This window comes from Danio aesculapii, chromosome 5 (assembly GCF_903798145.1).
Source record: "Danio aesculapii chromosome 5, fDanAes4.1, whole genome shotgun sequence".
In the NCBI taxonomy this organism is placed as follows: domain Eukaryota; kingdom Metazoa; phylum Chordata; class Actinopteri; order Cypriniformes; family Danionidae; genus Danio; species Danio aesculapii.
Window position 1 is genome coordinate 35,930,162 of NC_079439.1, and position 17,220 is coordinate 35,947,381.

Genomic DNA, 17,220 nt, shown 5'->3' on the forward strand with positions numbered 1-17,220 from the left:
CCGAACGGTGTGCTGTCGTTAAGTGTCACCGACTGAATAAAGGCATTAAATAAATACAAGTTACACGTTTTCTACATTATGTTATTGGAAAATAACAATTTCTAATGCTTTAACCTTCCTGTTTCATAAGTGACTCCGTTTAAGCGGTTAAATGTCCGGTCAGATCTCAAAGTGACTTTGAAGCACATCAGTCATGTGTCACAGAGTACAACAGGATCTTTAACTCAACAAAATATTCTTTTGCAAAATGCTTTTAAGTCTGACGTTCCCCGTCCTCCGAGGGGTAAGTGTGTCTTGTTTGACAAGATTGAATGAATAAAATGCGGAGGCATCTGATACTGACAGTCGTTTAAGTTAGCTTGATATTTACATTTTTTCATGAATAGAGGTAAAGTTGGATTTATACTCGGATATTCAGACATTCTCCTTAATAATGTAATTTCAGAAAAGTCATATTTGCATGCTAATTCCGAGTGTAACCTAAAAGTGAGCTCTTTCATAATTCTTTAGACGTTAAGAGTCAGAGTTTGTTAGGTGTACACTGCCATTCAAATGTGTGGGTCAGTAAGATTGATTGTGGTGAAGTTGGTTTTATATTCACATCTTATTTTTAATATTATATTTTCAGAAAAGTATTCTTTGCAAATTCTAAATAGGGATCTTCTGTTAGTCAGCCAAAGACTTTCAAAGTATAATATTGTTCACAGTCAATTCAATAGTGCTAATGTTGTTTCAAGTCCTACTTGCATCCTATTATGATCAAATATTCAAAGTAGCATGGTAAACATTATAGGGACCGTGTCACAAGTTGTCACTGAACGAATGTGTGAATATAAATTCAACTTTACCTTAATATAAGATTGGTGAATACTAAAAAGAGTTTTACGTCATATAATAAGCCTGTATTGCTGATTTACATAATTAACTGCAACTGTGCTTACATTTTTGAAATTATTTAACCAGTCATATTCAATCAGATTACATGATAGAATAAAAGTCATTCATTGATAATATTGGTTTCTTACTTTCAGAGCACCAGACACCTGATAAACCGATCCTTACAGACATGCAGATGGAGAGTGACATGGAAAAGAAGTTACAGCTTGTTACAAGGTAAAATGATTTGATAGTTATTCAGTTACAGAATGTTTTGCAGATTTACGCTGGTGAATCACTGCATTTCTTTTGTTCTGCAGATGAAGTAAAGTCACTTAGAGCGGTGGTCAACCCTGACATCTCAAAGTAAGATTTGACATCCTTTACAAAACATGTTGTTGCAAGTGTGGTTTTGATAGCAATGAACTTGGAATCAAAAGAAAACCAGGTGACTGTATTTAGATAAGTGTTTTTATGTTCACATAAATAATCTAGAATAAACAGATTCTAAACTTTTTATCATTTGAATAAAAAATGGTTTATTCACGCCACGTGTTTATTATAATGCTTTTGATCAGAATTCGTAACATAGGCATCATGGCACATATAGATGCAGGGAAAACCACCACCACTGAGAGGATGCTCTTCTACTCTGGCTACACACGGGCTCTTGGAGGTGAGCCCTTGTTTAGAAAGAAAGTAGATTAGGAGTAAGATCAATGTTTTTATCGTAATTGAATTAGCACTTAAATAAAATGCAGGCCCATAGCCATGGGGGGTTCGGGTGGTTCAAAAGACCCACCCCCCACTGATAAAAGGTTTGTCTTATTTTGACTGCTATGCCATCATTAGTTGTGAAGGCATCAAAGACGGATTCCAAAAATTGTCCATGTCCAGTTGTGCAAAAAAAAAGAAACATAGAATAGGCTTGGGTCGGTGTAAGATTCTGAGGGTATTATAACCTGGAATAAAAATTTCACGGTATCACGAAATGTGATTACTGCTCAAAATATGTTCTTTTTAAATGTCTGGGTAAAAAAACTAAAACTTTTCCCCCTTTGAATATTTTATTTTTTTGAAAGATTTATATTTTTGGAGCAGTAGACATGTCAGGCTAAATAATTTAAATGGATCTTTGACTTCTACTCTCGTCATTTGTTTCAAAAACACAGATTTCTTTACCATTTAAAACTTCTTTGCATTTTTTGTCTGCTGGAGATACTGTCGTCCTAAAAAAATACAAAGTTTTACACATACCTTAGGAACAGTATTACAGACAATTTTGCCAATTTTAAAACCTTGACTTTTCCAAACCACGGTATACCTTAAAACGGTTATCGTCCCATGCCTAGCATAGAATCTGCCGTAAGTGAAGTTATCTTTCACTACAAGTAACTTTTATTTAATATCTTGGACCTTATTCTTGAAAGAAAACAAAATAACTATAAAAACATTAAAAGCACCAAAAGCAGCTCATATTAAAGTACATTTTTTATACTAGTAGGGTGGCTATTATTGTTAAACAAGAAATAAAGAAAAGGAAAATCAAGAAGCTCCCCATTATTAATATTAATGTTTTTACTTTTTTTTATAATTCAGATGGCCAAAATTGAATGTGCTGCCCAGTTTAGGCTACAGTTTTTTTTTTTTTTTTTTTTAATTTAATTTAAAACTTTAACAGACTCCTTTTTTCCTAATGATATATGATGTAATAAATTTGTAATGTATAGAGAATATATATATATATATATATATATATATATATATATATATATATATATATATATATATATATATATATATATATATATATATATATTAATTAATTTATTTATTTTTATATATATATTTTTTCATATTTCTTTATTCTAAATATTTAGCAAATGTTTTTGGTACCTCAAAAAGTGTGGTCATGATGACCAAGCAATGATGACAAGCTTGTCCAGCTAAAAATAGTGCTTAAAATCTCACTTAAATGCAGTATTTAAACCTCATAATTAAATAGAAAATAAGGTGAGTAACTGCAAATGTGTACACTTTTGAGAAAAAAAGAACCACCCTTTTCACCAGGCTGGGTATGGGCCTGAAATAAAATATAACTATTAGATGAAAAGACTTAGCTGTTGTACTAACATTATTAAAACTTAATGCAAATAATTAAAAAGCTTTTAAAGATATTATATTCGAAAGAAAAGAAAAAAATCTTCATGTAAAAGTTAATTCAAAATAGCTATTTGTTTTTAGCATTAATGCACGATTAAAGAAGTGTTGTGCGCCTTAGTTTTGTGTGAATGGTCATCTGTTATTTTTAGATGTGGATGATGGAGACACAGTAACTGATTACATGGCCCAGGAGAGGGAGAGAGGAATCACCATCCAGTCAGCTGCTGTTACCTTTGACTGGAAGGATTACAGGATTAACCTCATAGACACACCAGGTACATGATAGCCATCACACACGTGTCACTCATTCACAACTACAGCATTATATTCTATGAAAGGCAAAAGGCACATATTACTTCAAATTTAAAGTAAGATCTATGGCATTATTTTATGGATTAAAAATATGTTATGTTTTTACAAGATGCCTCATGAGCACAAAGACTACATTTTGTTGTAAAACGTGAGAAATTAGATGTGTAAAATGTCATTTATTCTGTTACTGTTACAATATCTCACAAATGTTATTTAATACAGGGGTTCTCAAACTTTTCAGCTAACAATCCCCAAAATAACAATGCCAGTGACTTATAATGCCCAATATCCTCTGAGGTGGTTCTAAATGTATAAACCTTGCACACAACAGTGCACTCATATCCAAAGGCACAAGTCTATTCATCATTTAATTTTGGAGAACGCCACTCGAACCATCGTCCATGTTCAGTTTTGGCGTGTATTTATCTTTAATGTACGTGAATGCTGTAAAGTTGTCAGAAAGTTTAACTTGATGCCATAAAATCAATATGCTGCATCTGACACTATTGCTGTGTCTTTAATATAATGTAATCACCCCAGAGTTTGCAAAAAAATCGAAAGGCTGATGGTTTTTATTTGCATGCTGTTTTTTTAATGTTTATTATTAACATGTTAACAATGTTACTATTTTTTTTCTTCAGTAGGTTTAACAAATAGTTTATTTAATAGTTTAATAAATGAATTTGATTTTTGGAAATCGCCAAGCAATCACCACTTTGGGAACCACTGATTTAATATGCGGATCTGCTGCAAAATAAAGGTTTATTATTGTTTATGTAAGACACAGTTGTGCTGCTGCTTTCTTATATGAATAAATGTAACATTATGTATTTCATAGAAAGTTCTAAAGCATAACATTTGCTTGGGAAAAAGACATACGGGCACCAAACATTTGCTCGTCTGCATTGACAATCTTGATAAGTGTTCTTTCTTCTTTCAGGTCATGTTGATTTTACTCTGGAGGTTGAGAGAGCTTTACGAGTGTTAGATGGAGCTGTCGCTGTGTTTGATGCTTCTGCTGGAGTAGAGGTTTGGCAGAAATGATTTCATAATATAATCATTGTATTAATAACTTATTGTAATATTGATTGATGGCATTATAAATCTTTTTTTAGGCCAAAGTTTATGTAAAAGTTACCTTGTACTTAATAAATATGCTTAATTATATGCAAATAACACGGTCTAACCCTAACCATATAGTACATATATAGTGTTTAACTAATATTACTCATAAGTGGAATGTTGACACTGTATCACGGACAGAAGGTTTATTCATTTGTAAATTGTCTTGGTGTTTCTGACCAATATTTCAGGCTCAAACCATGACTGTGTGGCGACAGGCAGAAAAACATAACATTCCTTGTATCTGCTTCCTGAACAAGATGGACAAACCTGCAGCTAGGTGATGCACACAAATATTTGATTTAAAGGAATGAATGAATGACTGCAGATAACTAAGGTTTAATCTCTATCTCATCTCTACTAGCCTGAGGTATTCTATAGACAGCATAAAGGCTAAATTAAAAGCCAACCCTGTTCTTCTTCAGGTACGCTTTTTGAGCAACCCTTATTAAGCAACCACACTTACAAATACAAGGATTCAGTCTGAACACTTCGTGTCATTTGCAGATTCCCGTTGGGTCTGGGAAGAGCTTTACCGGATTGGTGGACTTGATCACTAGGCAGAAAATGACGTGGCAAGGAAACTCACTCACACATGATGGTCGTTCCTTTGAGATCAACAGCCTTCAGCACTCGGATGACCCAGATGTGCTGCTGGCTGTCAGTGAGGCCAGAGCCGCTTTGATAGAACAGGTGAAACACAAAAATCTATTTAAAAACAAAATACATTCTGATCAGTTTAGTTTTTCCCTAAATAAAAGTTTTATCATAAATTATTTTCCTCCTTGCGTAACTTACCACCTTTTTTAGTGGATTGAAATGGTTATTCTGAATAATGCTTGTGATCAAACAACAACAGAACTTATTGACTTTCATTGTTTTAACAAAAAACATTTTTTGAAAATATCAAAATATCATAACAACATTAGAAATGTTTAGTAGATGAGTTATATTACTTTAATTACTTGTGCTCTTTGATATTTTTGCGATACTTCAAGTCTGACACCCACCCGTCCACTCAGAGCAGGGCTCGAATCGATGATTCTAGCATGGGAGACGGCCATGCTGGAATCTCCAGTTCGAGCCACGCTCTCAGTGGGTGGATGGATGTTGAACAAGGGGGGTAACATTTGTTGCCTTAAGACACATGGGAGTAAAGGCAGATTTATACTTCTGTGTTGATCGCCGTAACCCACGGTGCATGCTTTGTGCATAGTCATGCATTTATACTTTCAATGGGCTCACAGTTCTCTGCACCACCCATAATCATCATTGCTACCAAGCTGACCAATCACAGAGCTTACGCTTTGTGTTGTTGTGATGTGTAGTTAATTTTTTTTACGGTGCACATCAGTGCCAGCCATGGCAAAAGGTTTGAATAAATCAGTGTAAATCACCCTTAAAGTCCCAATGAACCGGAAGCTGCGATTATTTATTTATTTTTTTGTATTATGATGCAGTTCCTAGAAAAAATGAATATTAAATGAGCAAACCGTGGGCGTGGCATGTTTTTTTTTTTTTTTTTTACTGCAAGTTGAATGGACGTAGTAAAGTAGGCATTTCCCTCAGAAAGATGGGGAAATTAGTTTGGGGAGAGTTATTACAACCTAACAGACTCCTCCTCCTCACCATTTCTGTTTGTTGTCAAAACTGACCCAAGATAAGTAATCTGACAAATTAAATGAAAAAAAAATTGGAAGTGCTTTTTCAGATGTCAATTAAAGATTAGAAGGGCAATTGTTTTTAATAACATGCAAAGTTGAATTGGTCACCACAAAACTTACAATGTGAGCTAACAAAATCATATGGTTAGTTTGATTTCTTTGGGACTTTAAGGTTTGGGGGGTGAGTGTAATGGAGGCCAGCTGGTGGGGACTGTGCGAGTGAATCTCAGGTGCTCTAGCATGAGACACTAGAGGTTGTGAGCTTTAGCCTCATCATTTGAGCAGACCAGAGGGATTTTGTTATTTTTGCATTTCATTTTTTTGGAAAACTAATTAGGTATGTAGATGGAAATAATCTTTGCATAATCTGTGTGGACAGGTAGCAGATCTAGATGATGAGTTTGCAGAGCTGCTGCTGGGAGAGTATGGTGAAAACTTTGATGCAGTTCCTGCAGTGAAGGTAAGAATATACAATACAGTGGTCTATGCAAATAACTGCATCTGACTATTAGACACACACAGTGTCAATTTAATTGTAAAGAGTAAATAAAGCAAAACGCATATTAATTCAATTGGTGTATAAATCACATTTTATAGTTTCATGAATATAAACATATTGATATTTTAAAAAAATAAAACAAATTTATGAACATATGTTTTAGTTCCCCTCAATCCACAACAAATCCTTCAAAATGTACAGTATTTAGAATAAAATCTATCATTTAAAAGAAACTTATTGAAAGAAAATTGTGTCATTCATTAAAAAACATTTTCTGTATTATAAAATCTAGCAAAACTAAATTTGTGAGGTTGAAACTGAAACCAGCAGCCTCTGGGCAAATTCTCTTTATGAATCAAGTTGCAGGAGGCGGTGAGGAGAGTAACTTTAGCTCGTAAGGGTGTACCTGTATTGTATGGAAGCTCTCTAAAAAATAAAGGCGTTCAACCTCTGCTAGATGCCATCACTGCTTACCTTCCTGCCCCCAATGAGAGGAACCATGACCTGGTGTGAGTACACCCATTCTTTAAACTCTACTAAGTGTTTTTTTATTGCCATTTAAAAATGCATATATGTTTGTCTGCACAGGCGCTGGTATCAAAATGATCTGTGTGCTTTGGCATTCAAAGTGGTTCATGACAAACAGAGGGGTCCGCTTGTGTTTGTACGGATCTATTCAGGAAGCATGAAAGCTCAGTCATCAGTGCACAACATCAACAGGAATGAAACGTAGGTTTAGTAAACGTTACATCCCATGCAGTTACTTGTCAGTAAATGAGACCCAATGGTTCTGATGACAATTTTACTTTAATTTCACTATAAAAGCTGATATTTAACTTTAAATAACTGAAAAACAAGTACTTTGGTGTTGTTGTTTTTTTTAAAACTAATTCTTAGATGTCTTTACGCTTTCTCATGAGTCAAGATTTGTTTTGTTTGAAGTTCTATCCTGAAGAACAGTATTTTGTGTGTTGTCCTCCAGGGAGAGAATGAGTCGACTTCTTTTACCTTTTGCCGATCAACAAATAGAAATCCCGTCTTTGTCTGCAGGAAACATTGCACTCACTGTTGGACTCAAACAGGTAATTCAGCTGCAATGATATATAGTAGGGCTCCACGATATTGGAAAAATCTAACATTACGATTATTTTTTTTATTCTGCGATATATATTGCGATAGGAATACAATTTCTCTAGATTTGTTGAATAAATGTATAATTTTAGATTGATTTGGATGATCCTCTAGGGGAGTGCATATGCATAAAATATAAAAAAACAGTCTACAAGCATAGATAAATTCAATAAAGAAAAAGATACCAATTAAATAAATAGTAATTTGTTTTCAGAGAAGTCGGACTTTATTCAGGTAAACGGTAATTGAATAATAAAATATAAAATAATGCTGCATAGTCTTCACAACAGTTTAATAAAATGAATTGTTATTAGTTTGTCAAAGTTACAAACAGTACAATTTCTTATGCCTGAATGCTTTTAAAACCCTCACACAGTCAAAATCATAGCTTATAATCTCGACTCAACATTGCATATACTCGCGATGTGACTATTGTGAATGATCACATTGCGATATCAACGCTGAAACGATAGTACAGCCTTAGTACGTAGAATTTATACATGTTTACAACGCTTGTTTGAACTGCTTTATAATAATGTAACACATTTGAAATAAGGTAAATAGGTCATATTTATCACTTTTCCAAGGTCATGTGATCAAAAATGGGTTCATTATTAGGAGTGATAACTATAAGTACAATAAACACTATTTTTGTCTTTCAATTCAATTCATTTTAATTTCTATAACACTGTAGATAATAAAAAGACAGTAAAAGCCATAATATTTCAAATTATGGAACATTCCAGCAATTCAAGCAGGCAAGAGAATAGTGTAGAATGTTGGTGTAGTTATAGTAAATTGAAGCTAGTTCAGTTTAGTATATAAATGTTCAGTTCAGTGTAATGCTGTCATGCATTGTACACATTGTTATGGTAGCATTTTCTATAATGTTTCTTGTTTTGAGTCAGACAGTAACCGGTGACACCATCGTGTCCTCCAAAGCATCTGCAGCAGCGGCGGTTCGACTGGCTCAGGCTGAAGCAGAGAACAGGAGCAGCTCTCACAGTGTGGCTCTTGCAGGAGTGGAGGTCCCTGAGCCTGTGTTCTTCTGCTCCATTGAACCTCCTACTATGGCCAAACAAGCAGGTTAGAACATTACGATTTTTTTCCAGATAAGCTGCAACGAGTGCCGGGATTGAGATCTCTCTGTGGTTTGTAAAACAGATCTGGAGCACGCACTTAACTGCCTGCAGAGGGAAGACCCCAGTCTGAAAGTCAGAATAGATCCTGATTCTGGACAGGTAAATGAACCCGTTACACAGGATTTCATCTTTGAAAGTGTTTCGTCTATTAAATTGTGCCATTTACAGTTTACATGATTAATTGGCATGGTTGTTCAAACATATCCCTCATTGCATTAACCCTTTAACTGCCCCAACAAAAAAAATAAAAAATTAGATTGGATTTCTTAACTCCTAATGTCGTTAGTTAACACATTCAATGCATTTTTTTGAGCACATTCCAAAATTTCTAAAATATCAAACTTTACCCAATGGTTGAGATTGAGAAAGTGTGAGAAAAAATTATTTGAAACATAATCAAAATAAATCATTTTTGAATACTAAATCATCTTTATTTTTTACATATGCCATGAAATATTTCCGATTTTCACTTAGTCGTGTAGTCGTGCAACAGGATTATGTTTGAATTCTTTTGTTAACCAACAAAGCTGTGTGTGCAAACCATTATTTATAACAGTATTTTCTTGAAATGACTTTAACAGTCCTTATTTATTTAAAACATGGTCAACCATTTGGTAGAGCAGGCAGTTAATGGGGTAACCTTTTTCCAATATTGATGAGTTATTTGAATGTATCATTGTATGAAAAGTATACATTTTTTTCACTATTTTATAATTAACACTATTAACTTATTTAGAATCAATGAAATTTAATTAGCTGTTATATGCAAACTTAAGGGAGGTAAAATAATAATTTTAATAACTTATTTATTTTGTCATGATGACATAATTTGTTTTTAGTTATATTGCAGGATACTAGTATTCAGCTTAAAGTACCATTTGTAGGATTAACTAGGTTATTAAGTTCACTAATCAAGTTAAGTTAATTAGGTAAGCCACCGGATAACAGTGGTTTGTTCTGTAGCCAATCAAAAGAACAATCTTAAGGTGGCTTATAATATTAACCTTAAAACTGTTTCCAGCTCTTAATTTGTTTGTTATCTGGCATAAAAAAGTTTTACATTGAAGGAAGAGTCTTCATTAAATATTGTATAATTACAAAATAACCAGAATATAATAGCTGTGCTATCTTTGTCATTCCTTTGAATTATTCTTTTATTGGTTACAATTAGCATAAGGTTTCATTAACTGACATGAACTAATTATAAACAATACATTGCAACATTTATTAATCGTAGATCAACATGATAGATTATTAACATCTGAATTCATGCTTGTTTACATTAAAGCACTGTGAGTTAACATGAACTAACAACGAGCGACTGTATTTTCACTTACATGAACAAATATTGTCATCAATGTAATGTTCATTATTTGTTCATGTTAGTAAATGCATTAACTAATACAAACTTATTTTAAAGTTTTACCATTGTATGTATACACACGTACAGACAGTACTGTGCGGAATGGGAGAGCTGCACATTGAGATCATCCATGACCGAATTAAGAGAGAGTACAAAATCGAAACTCATCTGGGACCCCTGCAAGTGGCCTACAGAGAGACCATCCTGCAGTCAGCAACGGCCACAGGTAACGCCAATGTAAACAATGTCTTCATATTTTGACTATCATTTCACAATGTTGTGGTAAAACACTTGTCAGTTCATCTGATTTGTTTGTCTGTATTCACTCATTTATTGTTCAGTCTAACAGAATAGACTTTGCCCATGGATAAGACTAGGCATAAAACAATAAAATAAAAAATAAATAAATAAATAAAAAATGTATATGTGTGTATATGGTATATGTCAGGAACTGACATGCCTGGAGTTTTACACACAACTAACTGTAACATTCACAGGGTTTCCAGAGATCATGGAATGTCTGAAATATCATTCAATTTTTTAAAGGTCTATTCCAGACAGTGAAATCAGGGGATTTTATTTGTTTATTTTTTTTTCAAAGTCTTGCAAGATCATGGATTTTTGTTTGTTATTTTTAATTTTACTTCCCATTCATTAAAATGTATTTTTCGATAATGTATTTTTTATCATATTATTATTGTTATGTTTAGGTTAGGCTGTACCTGTTTTTTGTCTGCTCTGTGCCCAATCAGTCCTTGTTTTTTGTGGGGAAAACGTTTTAATAATTGTGGACTAAATTGACTGATTTTGTAGCGACCTTTCTCAAAATTTGTGGCAATAGTTGCTGAATTTCTTGTGGTGTTTTACTTAAGAAATATAGATAATAGTACACATTACTTTTTTGAAGTAATGATAAAACCTAAAGAATCTTTGGTCTCTATAATTCATATGAAGTGTACACATGGTGCATCTAAAGTGGGTCACACACCTAGAGAAAAGCGCAGCGCATTGCTGAGTCTATGACAACTCAGAATTTGAGAAGAAATTTGAACATGCATTAGAACATTTGAACAGTGGTCAAGGAAAAGCCAAAATATGAGGGAAATCTGAGGCAATTAAAAAACTGTAATCTCTTTTCAATTATGTGCTATTTACACTATTTCTGTGTTAAATTTAGCATTTGCAGAACCAGAAATCTGGAGGGACTGCTCAACACAACCGCTGCCTGTTTTTCTATTCATTATACAGTGTTCAGCATAATTGAGTACTCCTCATTTTGAAAATTTATATTTGTATCCATTTCTCAGTGAATACTGGCAATGTATTTTGGTGCATTTGAACAAAACAGATTTATTAGATATATTTATTAAAATAATATTTTAGTCACCAAACATATTTAGAAATTGAAAGATAATACAATTAAATAAATAAATAAATTTCAGCCTACAAAATTTAAATAAAATCTTTCAATTGTTTTGCTTCTCTTGATTCTGTATGGAACAAAATCAATGCCAAAAGTATTGAATTAAAAAACTTGATGACTAGCACAAACTGAAAAAAATAATGCACCGTTTTAACAAGTTCTTGCATTTTGATGAGTTGAATTGCAGAGTTTGTATTTTTAGGTCCTGAAATTTAACAGCTGTTTATTGAAGCTGTGAATATTTCAACTAAAAATAGTTCAAACACGTTTTTGTACTTGTAAATTCAATAATTCATATTCAATTTCCAGGTTTCACTTACAAAATATTTAACACCCTTTATTTCTATCCCTTATTAGTTATCACTTTGCCTGTTTTCTCTTTTTTCTAATTTTTGGGGTTCTGCCACGGTTAAACGTTTGCAAAATGTCCTATAGTTTGTAAAGATTATCGTTTTATTGTTATGTAGCTAAGGCAAGAAAAAGGGTATTAACGGCACAAAAGTAGCAATAATATCAATGTCTCAGAATAAGTAATAAAATGAGTAGCCAAGTGTGGTTTGATAATAGGCTATTATAAATTATTTTAATTTGTTTTCAGTATTAAATAAGAAAACCCTTATTTGGGCAGTTTTTATTGCAGTATTGAATATTTTGTATTGAATATTTTGTAAGTGAAACCTGGAAATTGAATATGAATGATTGAATTTACAAGTTCGAAAACGTGTTTGAACTATTTTTAGTCGAAATATTCACAGCTTTAATAAACAGCTGTTAAATTTCAGGACCTAAAAATACAAACTCTGCAATTCAACTCATCAAAATGCAAGAACTTGTTAAAACATTGTATTATTTTTTTCAGTTTGTGCTATTCAACAAGTTTTTTTAATTCAATACTTTTGGCATTGATTTTGTTCCATAATTCTTACTCTTTTTATTTTATTTTATTTTTTTGTATTTAATATTTTTCTATAGCATAAATTTGGGTGTACTAGTTTTTGGACCATTATCGTATCGTTTTGTTAGATAAGCTCCAGATTTGGCTTCAGTACTGACTAATCTAATGTATATGCACAAATATAATATTGTATGGCTTCCTATTAAAATTCTGAATTTAAAAGAGAGAATAGTGAGGGGTGTACTTGTATATACTGAGCACTGTAGCTCATGGAAATTCAGTCAGGGAATTTGACATTTGGCTTGGAGTGGAAACCCTGTATTTAATTGCATTATAATATTATACCAAATACTACAGTGTTACTTTTATTTAAAGGGAAAAAAATGAAAAGTTACTCACACTCATGAATTTCTTTCTTCAGTTGAATACAGAACAAGGTATCTTGAAGAAAATTGGAAACAATTGATATCCGTAGTAGGAACAAAAATACTGTGGAAGTCAATATTACCAACATTCTTCAAGATATCTTCCTTTGTGTTCAACAGAAGAAAGAATTTTCATTTTTCTCTGAACTATCCCGTAAAATAAAAAAAGTGTATGATTTGGATGATCATTTCAGACCTGTTAGATCGTACTCTGGGTGAAAAGAGGCATGTTGTCTCTGTGGAGCTCACCGTTCATCCTCTGAAGGAGAACTCTAGTGCTTCCTGTGACATCACTTTTGAAGAGGACGTAAAAGCGCTGCTTCCTGTTGATGTCAGAGAGGCTGTGGAAAACGGGGTTGAGAGTGCCTACCTCCAAGGTAACAGAAATGGTTGATTCTAAACCTGGAACATTTAACACATTCAGATAATCGTGTGTAGTATTGCAGTGCAGTTGTGACTTTGTCTCTCGGTGCAGGTCCTGTGCTGGGTTTTCCTGTTCAAGGAGTACAGACCGTTATCAAGAATGTACGTTTGGAATCAGGCACATCGGCAGCCATGGTGTCGGCCTGTGTATCTCGCTGCATGCTGAAGGTACTCAAACTTTACCTTTTTTCCACAATTATTATCAAATAACACCACACACGAGTTTATACCCACAATCACACATCAGCAGAATAAGGTTGTCAGTGCAGTATTTGAGTCCACAAGTTTTTTTTTTTCCTCGGTGAAACCGAGAACCAGATGAGACGACAATAGTCTGTCATGTGATGCATCAAATAATTTTAGAGAGCCATTTTGTAATGTACATACCTTTTGACCTTTTTCTTAAAACGCAAAATTACCCATTATGCTTTGCGTGTATGCGCAAGGGGGATGCTTCGAACTTCCGGTCGACAACTGATGTGTATAAAGAGTCCCATTCGGACAGCTTTGAACAATAGTTTAAATCTATTTTACTTACTTTTAATGTCTTTGAACTAATCCTGCTGTCGATCAGCGCCACCTCCTGGACTGATCATTTAAAAAATGTGATCTAATGCCGAGTTCAGACTGCTTGATTTTAGCCCCGATTTTGACTCGCCAACAGGTTTTGAGAAATCACAGGCAAGTTGGTGCTCATTCACACGAGTAACAAGCACACAGTGAAAACTATCAAAGACGCAATCTGAGAGAATCGCCGATGAGTCGCCGACACCCGTGAGATATTTGGCATGCTAAAAACCTGGACCTGTCAGCGATTTAAATCGTGCCATGTGAAATCTGTTCTGATTGAAAATAACTTCTGTGATTATCTCCAGCCAATGAGAGAGCAGCATCCACTAGTATGGGTACCTGCAGGACAGCAGGAGGTTGGGGGAGAAGTTAAAAGCACTTATTTGATTGGACACAAGAAATGGAGGTCCAATTTCACCAATGTAAATTTGGCAGGAGCACTCGTGTCTGTTTGACGTGTCATCTGAGCAATACCACAACCAGGTCGGAAAATAAAAAGGTTGCAAACTTTTAATAAGCCAGGTGAGCAAAATAAGTATATTTTCTACCCGCTATAGGCTCCTTTCTCATTATTCAGTTAATACCAAAAGATATACAACTAGACCTCGTGTTGTTTCCATGTCACTTCTCGCGTATGTTTGGTTGTGAGATGTAGTTTGGACAAAGTTGTCGGCGATTTTTCCTATTGTAAAGTCATGCAGTGTGAAACCCCCTGTCCCCGATCCATCCTGCAGTGTAAACACAGCGACGATGGAACGCTAGCTCAGATATTCATGCTGTGTGAAAACACCTGTGACACGACTACTTTGAAAATCCTGCAGTCTGAACTCGGCATAATGGGAGGGAAAACAACTTCTGCCATGTATTTTTCCCTAGTTGTCAGACGGCATCTCGTGCCGTTTAAATGAAGCCTCGTCATCGCTAAAGTCAACAATTTCTCTTTCTTTCAAATGTATAACCAACCCAAACTAATTTAATTCACCAAAATGTTTGACACACACATGTAGCCTGTACTGTCCCACTAACACATTGATTGAATAAGTGGCACAAAGTGAAAATAAAGTGGCATTTTGAAATGAGAAAAATACAAACCCTGGTAAATACTGCACAATACAAACTAACTAAAGGACACATAAAGTGCTCCTGATAAGAATCAACATGCAAATCAGCCAGAATACTATCAGTAACTTTTATTGGTCATGTTTTGGAAATTGCATGGCTTACATACCAGCTAGTTTCATGCCAGTAATATGGTTTGCTCTTTATAATGCGGTGAGGTATTGTGTGTGTGTGTGTGTTGAAGAGCAGCAGAGTACAGTATAACAGCTGATGGGTTGGGAACATTCATTCATTCAGTTTCTTTTAGGCTTAGTCCCTTTATTAATCTAGGGTCGCCACAGCGGAATGAACCACCAACTTACGCAGGGGATGCCCTTCTAGCTGCAAACCATCACTGAAAAACACCCATACATTCTCATTCACACACACACACACACACTACGGAAAATTTAGCTTACCCAATTCACCTATAGCGCATGTTTTTGGACTGTGAGGGAAACCGGAGCACCCGGAGGAAACCCATGTGAACACGGGGAGAACATGCAAACTCCACACAGAAATGCCCACTGACCCAGCTGAGGCTCGAACCAGCGACCTTCCTGCTGTGAGGCAGCATCGCTACCCACTGCGCCACCGCGTCACCCCGGTCAGGAACATTGATGCTTTGACGGCATACACTGAATTAGGAGAACGTTTTTCTTTCACGCATGAACAGCATCTGACAGAAGTGTAACGGCTTTAACACACGTCTTTCTCTCAAAATTAAAGTTTTGCATGACAAAAACACTGCCTAAGCTACTCAAAACAGTTGAGAAACGCTGCTCTGGCTAATGACAATTATTAACAAAATTTCTTAGCCACCTACTGGAAGTTGCTGGTCACTATGGCGCCCTCCATGCAGCAATAAAGAAAAAGGTCTATATGTAAATGCAATTGTCGATCACAAACTCTAAACCAGGCCTTTTTGTATGTTTGCGTGTAGGCTCTGAAGCAGGCTGGAGGGCAGGTTTTGGAGCCGGTGATGGCTCTGGAAGTGACTGTAGGAGAGGAGCATCTGAGTTCTGTGCTTGCAGATCTCTCCCAGCGACGTGGTACCATATTTGACATCCAAAGTCGACAGGAAAACAAGATTTTGCTGGCTGCTGTTCCTTTGGCTGGGATGATGGTGAGTGTACTGTGCTGTCTGCTACTAAAAACATGACATGACATCAGTGTTAGAAGTAGAAGTAGTTTATCGCAGTAAGTTGTACTGATGTTATGTAGTTAGCATTTATAGTCAATGAAAACGTGAACCCTAGAATTTACTTCGTTGAGTTTGTTTTTCCACTGTTTAAAAATGAAGCCAAAGTATTCCAAAGATGGCTTCTGACATCATGCGCAAATCATTTGGAGCCTGAGCATGGCCGTTGCTAGGTTTTTTTTAGGGGGGCTGTAGCCCCTCTATATTTCTACTCAGCCCCCCTAAAACTTTTGCAATTAGCTCATAAACTGTAGACTGAATTATTGCCTCAGTCCCCTTTAAATTTGATAAGAAACGGCAGCAGAATTCGGCTCTTCCCTGTCTTTGGTTTTTTATTTAATCAGCAAACCACAGCCGTGGACTGGACTGCGAGAGAACAAGGTGTGTGATTATTGATAAATTGTTATAATATCCGCTTATTTGCCATTCTTTGATATAGATAACCTTGTATCATCTGTACCCCAATGCCACGGAGTAGTTGGGTTTTCTCTTAATGAACATTTCGCTATTTTTATTTCAAAATGAACTACCGATATTAAACACTTTACAGTTCGTGTGGCATTAACTATACCATACACTCTTGCACAGAACAGATTAAACACAGTGACAGAAGCACTTAGAGAATGTACTCGTTTTAACTGTCACTGAGTCATTGTCAGAGGATGAAACAAGTGTTGTCTAGTATTTTAAAAAAAATACTTATTTATTATTATCATTCAGATCGTGAAATATGTCAATTAGCCTGTAAGTTTAAAAATATATATTTATGCCATTTAATTAGAAAAGTGGCAGTTTATTTAATACATGGAAACCAAAAATCACTTGAATATAGAAAGTGGTTTTTACTACAGTAAACAGGTGGGTTGAGCCTATCTGGCTTATTGAGAACTCAAATGGCTATGCCTGTCTATGT

The 17,220-nt window shown here is 34.8% G+C and overlaps 1 protein-coding gene across 1 annotated transcript in view; it reads left to right on the forward strand.

The window, feature by feature from the left end:
- gfm2 (GTP dependent ribosome recycling factor mitochondrial 2) overlaps positions 1–17,220 on the forward strand; it is an 18,408-nt gene continuing 1,188 nt past the window's right edge. Inside the window, exons 1-19 of the mRNA XM_056458060.1 lie at positions 1–283; positions 1,032–1,113; positions 1,197–1,242; positions 1,455–1,552; positions 3,189–3,314; positions 4,292–4,380; positions 4,665–4,753; positions 4,838–4,898; positions 4,981–5,166; positions 6,517–6,597; positions 6,997–7,145; positions 7,225–7,365; positions 7,619–7,718; positions 8,676–8,853; positions 8,932–9,008; positions 10,360–10,498; positions 13,210–13,392; positions 13,491–13,606; positions 16,050–16,232. Coding sequence (XP_056314035.1) covers positions 248–283; positions 1,032–1,113; positions 1,197–1,242; positions 1,455–1,552; positions 3,189–3,314; positions 4,292–4,380; positions 4,665–4,753; positions 4,838–4,898; positions 4,981–5,166; positions 6,517–6,597; positions 6,997–7,145; positions 7,225–7,365; positions 7,619–7,718; positions 8,676–8,853; positions 8,932–9,008; positions 10,360–10,498; positions 13,210–13,392; positions 13,491–13,606; positions 16,050–16,232 — 2,160 coding nt within the window. The 5' untranslated portion in view covers positions 1–247. The remainder of the gene's footprint in view (positions 284–1,031; positions 1,114–1,196; positions 1,243–1,454; positions 1,553–3,188; positions 3,315–4,291; positions 4,381–4,664; positions 4,754–4,837; positions 4,899–4,980; positions 5,167–6,516; positions 6,598–6,996; positions 7,146–7,224; positions 7,366–7,618; positions 7,719–8,675; positions 8,854–8,931; positions 9,009–10,359; positions 10,499–13,209; positions 13,393–13,490; positions 13,607–16,049; positions 16,233–17,220) is intronic.